The sequence below is a fragment of the Adiantum capillus-veneris genome, chromosome 13, assembly GCF_014529385.1.
Source record: "Adiantum capillus-veneris isolate H3 chromosome 13, ASM1452938v2, whole genome shotgun sequence".
Taxonomy (NCBI): domain Eukaryota; kingdom Viridiplantae; phylum Streptophyta; class Polypodiopsida; order Polypodiales; family Pteridaceae; genus Adiantum; species Adiantum capillus-veneris.
The window spans coordinates 118870170-118875707 of record NC_140943.1 but is presented as its reverse complement, the minus strand read 5'-3'; the positions used below and the strand labels follow the sequence as shown (position 1 = coordinate 118875707).

General features: G+C 37.2%; 1 protein-coding gene across 1 annotated transcript; it reads left to right on the top strand.

Annotated features, from left to right (window-relative positions):
• The first annotated feature begins 1869 nt into the window (after nucleotides 1-1869).
• Nucleotides 1870-5302, top strand: LOC147444743 (sn-2 acyl-lipid omega-3 desaturase (ferredoxin), chloroplastic-like). The gene is made up of 8 exons (XM_086527933.1): nucleotides 1870-2475; nucleotides 3097-3186; nucleotides 3431-3497; nucleotides 3583-3672; nucleotides 3918-4103; nucleotides 4207-4287; nucleotides 4377-4514; nucleotides 5036-5302. Exons 1-8 carry the CDS (start codon nucleotides 2225-2227, stop codon nucleotides 5198-5200), a joined length of 1068 nt encoding a protein of 355 aa, XP_086384059.1. The 5' UTR covers nucleotides 1870-2224; the 3' UTR covers nucleotides 5201-5302.
• Nucleotides 5303-5538: the final 236 nt, after the last annotated feature.

The window sequence follows — 5538 nt, the reverse complement described above, 5'->3', positions numbered from 1 at the left end:
AGAATTGTGGGGGGTCGTTACAACATTGAGGTGTGACAAGGAGTACTTGATAGGGCCATCAATGGTTGTGGAAACTGATTGTTTGCCTCTTCTAGGAATGATTACAAATTGTTCAACTCCTGACATTGCTATGATGCAATGGATAGACTACATAAAGTCCTTGGAATCTTGAGTTCAAGCATATTGCAACTAGCGAAGGACAATTCGATGGCAGATATGCTATCTAGGGCAAGGTATGAAGATAAACGGGACATTATTATTGAGGGAGATGATGTAGTCATAAAGTTTTACACTATTGCTCATGCAAAGAATAGTCATGCATGTTTTGTCTCTTCATTTGAGTCATTTTCAGAGGAGCTATATGAGGGTGAATGGATTTTGATAGGTCATTACTTAAGTACTTTGCAGGAGTAGGATGATTGGACTGAGCAAGAATTTAAGAGGATAAGAAGAAAAGCATATGGATACTTCTTCAAGGATGGTTACTTATGGAACCATCCTAAAAGAAGAGATGGAACCCATTGCGAGTAGTATGCGATAAGGTTACTCAACATTGGCATGGTAAGATAAAATAAATTAAAAAATTTAAAATAAAAAAAATAAAAAAAAATATAAAAATATAATAATAATAATAATAAAAACAACAAAATAAAGAGACCCCATTACAAGCTAAAAAGTAAATCGGAGGTCTTAAATGAAAAGATTCTTACAAATCAAAATCTTGTAACACTCCACATCATGGGATCAAAATTCTATGAATGTACTGTTAATGTTTTGTTTTTTAAGGTTTGTTTAAGCACTTAAAATAAACAAAGACACAAAAAAAAAGTCAAGGAAGCTTTGAATGAAGGTACCAAATTACAATGATTAAAAATACATTTACAATTTAAAAGGAAGATATAATGTTTACAATACTATTTTTTCAAGCCAAGAGGACATATGTCCACTATCGGCAATCTTTGCATCAACGGCTCAAAAATTGCACCATTTCTCCACCCACCCCCTATGGCCTTTTTCAAGCCAAAAAACACATTAAAAACTAAAACAAAAGAATATATTAACGTTATTATAAAAAAAGATAGATTTAATAAGCATAGAGAATAATAGATCACTTTAATAGTTTAATAGAATGAATCTTGGTGAATTCTTTAAATAAAAGGACTCTTTACAAGTGAGTATGAATAAAAAATTGAATCAATATTTCACATCATATATAGATCAAACTCCTATAGAGACCGTTTAATCCTTTGTTTCTTAGTCTTTTTTAGCATGCCAAAAAAAAATGAAAGCACCTTTGGAAAATAGCATTTGAAAGAAAATGCTTTATTTCTCTTCAATTTTTTAAGGGTCAAGCAAACAAATTTGAACGACCTTCACCCATATGGATACTAAGACCTTTAGTGGGCCAAAAACATGGGACTTGCTAAGAGAAAATGAACATGGAAGAAGTTCTCTCTTTTAAGTTCTTGTCCTTGCAACGACGGTTTCCAACCCTTAAAAAAAACTTATTTGTCCTTCCACTGACACCTAAGAGAGCAACAAAGACACAACCAAATATGAAAACAAGGATGTGGCCTATTCTCAAGATGATCTAGCATGGCATTCAATCACACGCATTATTATGACATTTGAACACACACAATGATAGACGTTGAGAGTGCAAACTCTATCCAATCATCTACTTGTCTGCTCATCATTTGAAGGCGATTTGAGTGATGGAAATTGCTAGCAATATCTCTCTCAAGAGGGAGAGTTTGCATTATTCGTATTATGTGGAAGAGAGCTTTTGAGGTGCACCTCTTCTTCAAAGTGTTATGTGTATACAATGGTAGACATGAAGGATAAGAAAGAAAGCTCTTAAGGTGCACCTGTTCTTCAAAGTGTTAGGTTTGCAATAAAAAATATGAGATGTATTTATAAGGGAGGAAATTCATAAAAATAAATAAAATAATGAGAATGAGGGAAACAACTCATCGATTAATTAGCGCGCAGATCAAAAAAAAATTGTGCAAGAGCAGCTGCGCGACGAGTTGTGATGAGAAGTCGCAGACACACTCCCCCCCGCCCTCCCTTTTTCTCTCTCTCTCTCTCTCTCTCTCTCTCTCTCTCTGCCCTTAACGCATACTCATTACATGCACACCTAGATCATTGCTTGTGAAACGCAGGTATAGCGCCAGCTAGCGCAGCACCAGAAGAGCGCAAGCTTGCAGTAGCAGAAGAGGAGATGGAGAAGCCCTTCGACCCTTCCGCTGCGCCGCCATTCACATTGAGGGAGCTGAGAGACGCCATTCCCCTTCACTGCTTTGTGAAGAGTACCCCTCTTGCCCTCTCCTACTTCTTTCGTGACGTTGTGCTCATCGAAGTGCTGATGTTCTTCGCGGCCGCACTCGATCGGCATACCCTGCTGCACTGGCCCTTCTACTGGCTCCTTCAAGGCACCATCTTCTGGTCCCTCTTTGTCCTAGGTCATGACTGGTAAGTCCATCTTTGATACCTTTCTGTATGATCGTGGTTAACAGGAATCGAACTTTGGCATTTTTTGCTCACTCTTAGAACACATCAAACAGAAGTAGTGTTAGTCTGACTAATGCTTTCCTTCTTGATATCGTCATGGCCAGGCTTGGCTAGTTTGATGGTTGTATGCCCCTCTCCTTAATTCACAAGAAGATTTAGAGATATTCTCATGTAGGCAAATCGAGTCTTTTTCCAATGTTTTAATACAATGCATAACATCATAAGCTTCTGCTCGAGAGGCACCGCATACCTAGCTAGGTACGATTGGGGGCAGGGGGTTGCCTCCTCCTCCCCCCTCCCCCCACCGGGCCGGCAGTCCCCGGTGGGAGTCGAGAATGGCCGAGAAAAGTTTCACCTTGTAGTCGTTTGTTGTAAATACGTGTCTATTCCTGAACTATATGTGAATGGTTTAACGAATTTATAGAGTAGATTTTTTTTAATTGATGTCAGAGTTTTTTTTCTATATTTCTATATTTGAGTTGTGTTAAGGCCGTGTGATTGGCATTTCTGATATTTTGCATCTTGCCATGAGCTAATAATCTCAAGATCTTTGACTTTGGAACCTTTGTTTGTTCATGACAGTGGTCATGGAAGCTTTTCAGAAAACAAATGTGTGAACCACCTTGTGGGACATATGGCCCATACTTTTGTGTTGGTGCCCTACCATGGTTGGTAAGCAAAGTCCTTTTGTGTTGCTATGTTGGTAAATAAGGTCCTTTTGGCAGGCACAAATGCGCGCACATGCGCATGCATGTGCGCGGAGACACACACACACACACACACACACACACACACACACACACACACACACACACAATGAGATTGCTTCTACATGTGATTGATTTTCAAGGAAATGAATTTGGATTTTGCAAATCCATTTGACATGATAGTTAATGTTCATTTTTCTGTGATGTAGGAGGATAAGCCATAGAAATCATCATCAAAATCATGGTCATGCTGACAAGGACGAATCTTGGCATCCGGTAACATTAAACAAGAATAGAAGTAATTATGAATTTATAGCCAAATTATTTGTAAATTTTGATCATGCTTATGTTTTCTTTGAAGGTTCCTGAAAAGCTTTATAGGGAAATGGATTCAAAAGAAAAGATTTTTAGATATACCCCTTTGGCTTTACTGGCTTATCCAATTTACTTGGTAATATTTAATATTTCTTCTTGACTCAATTCCATAATAGTTCACATGTATTTGGTTGTGCTTGTTCATGTGACTATTTATGTGACATGTTTTTGAGTGCGTGTCACACACAAACGCACATGAAAATATACAAGCATTGTGTAATTTTGTTTTGTGGAATTCATACATCGTTTAAAGTTTTACAAGCGCACACATATTCACACACACTTTGTCCAAATTTAGTAATAATGCATCTTATTTTTTAGTGGACAAGAAGCCCCGGAAAACACGGATCTCACTTCCATCCTGATAGTCCTCTTTTCAAGAAGGTTGAAAGAAAAGTTGTTTTGACCTCAACAATTTGGTGGATATGCATGCTTTCTGGATTGGTGCTATTAAGTTGTGTATTTGGTTCAATGTGGATCCTCAAGCTATACTTTGTGCCTTACTTGGTGAGATCTCTTTATCATATAAGTCTCTTCATGAAATTCTTCTTGATTGGGAATCTCATACAAAAGCACCAATTTTGATCATAGTGACTGTTCAACTTTGCAGATTAGCGTTGTTTGGCTCGACGGTGTGACCTACTTACAACATCATGGCTATAAGGAAAAGGTGCCAGGGTATAGAGGAAAAGTAGGTAAAGTGGTAGCATAGATCATACTTCATTGATATATTTTTCTCATAATTTCAAATTAAATTAATTTGAAACCCTTTTAATGTAGGAATGGAGCAACATTAGAGGAGGTCTATCTACTATTGATCGAGATTTTGGCGTATTGAACAATTTGATGCACAGTGTAGGGACCCACGTTGTGCATCACCTCTTTCCGCAGATACCTCATTACCATCTTGTTGAAGCGGTAAAACATTTTGGCATTGTTTAAGAGCTAATTGCCTTTGAATTCATGTTAATGTGGATTTATTTCTTCAATCATAGTAGGTATTTGTAGATAGGACATCTTTCTCTAAGCATGTGAATACATACATGCACATTACAAAAAAACACTTTGCCATTTATTAGGGTGGAAGCATGCTAACAAGTTTTATCAAGAAGCATATCCATAGACAATGTTAGTCACCATAAATTTGAGATACGTTAACTAGGTCTAAAGATGAGGGATATGTGTGTGTGTGTGTGTGTGTGTGTCACCTAATAGCACTTTTTTGTGTGTGTGTGTCTCCTAAAAGCACTCAAAACAAGCAGTCGAAATCTAAAAGCTTTGACAAATTTTGATTTGATTTGCATAATAGTACCTTTTACCCAAGTGAATGTGTTTTTAGCCATACCAAGTTTAACTTGAGTAACTACTCTCAATAATGTCATTACTGCCTCAAAAGTTAATTCATGTACTAGCTTATTGTTTTTCATCTTTTATTGTAGAATGAAGCCATCAAGTCCATCCTAGGAAAGTATTACCGCGAACCAAAAAAGTCGGGCGTGCTCCCCGTTCATCTTATCAAGCAAGTACTAACGAGCCTTCAAGAAGACCATTATGTTGATGATGAGGGTGATGTAATTTTCTACAAATCAGATAAAAGACATTGAACTTAGTGAGATCATATGCACGTTTTATGATTTCTTTTCATGCATGGAGCAAGTGCATTTTATATGGATGAAATATTCTGGAAATGGAAGTTTTCATGGAAAGATTCTCTCTCTCTCTCTCTCAACTTTGTCTATATTACATTACTTTGTGTCTGTACATCTTTTCTTTATCTCTTCTACAATGCGCTCTCTCTCTCTCTCTCTCTCTCTCTCTCTCTCTCTCTCTCTCGATCTTTCTTTGTGGCTCATCATAGTTCCATGTTTTTTAGTATGGTTTGATCAAACACTATGACAATATGTCGAGTTTGAGAAAGTATGGAGGAGGTAGATCTATGTTT

Bases quoted from the DNA above. Each gene is read 5' to 3' on its own strand.
- LOC147444743 (XM_086527933.1), top strand. From the start codon at position 2,225: ATGGAGAAGCCCTTCGACCCTTCCGCTGCGCCGCCATTCACATTGAGG. The intron at 4,104-4,206 runs GTGAGATCTCTT...TCAACTTTGCAG, and splicing joins TATACTTTGTGCCTTACTTG to ATTAGCGTTGTTTGGCTCGA. The intron at 4,288-4,376 runs GTAGGTAAAGTG...CTTTTAATGTAG, and splicing joins TGCCAGGGTATAGAGGAAAA to GAATGGAGCAACATTAGAGG.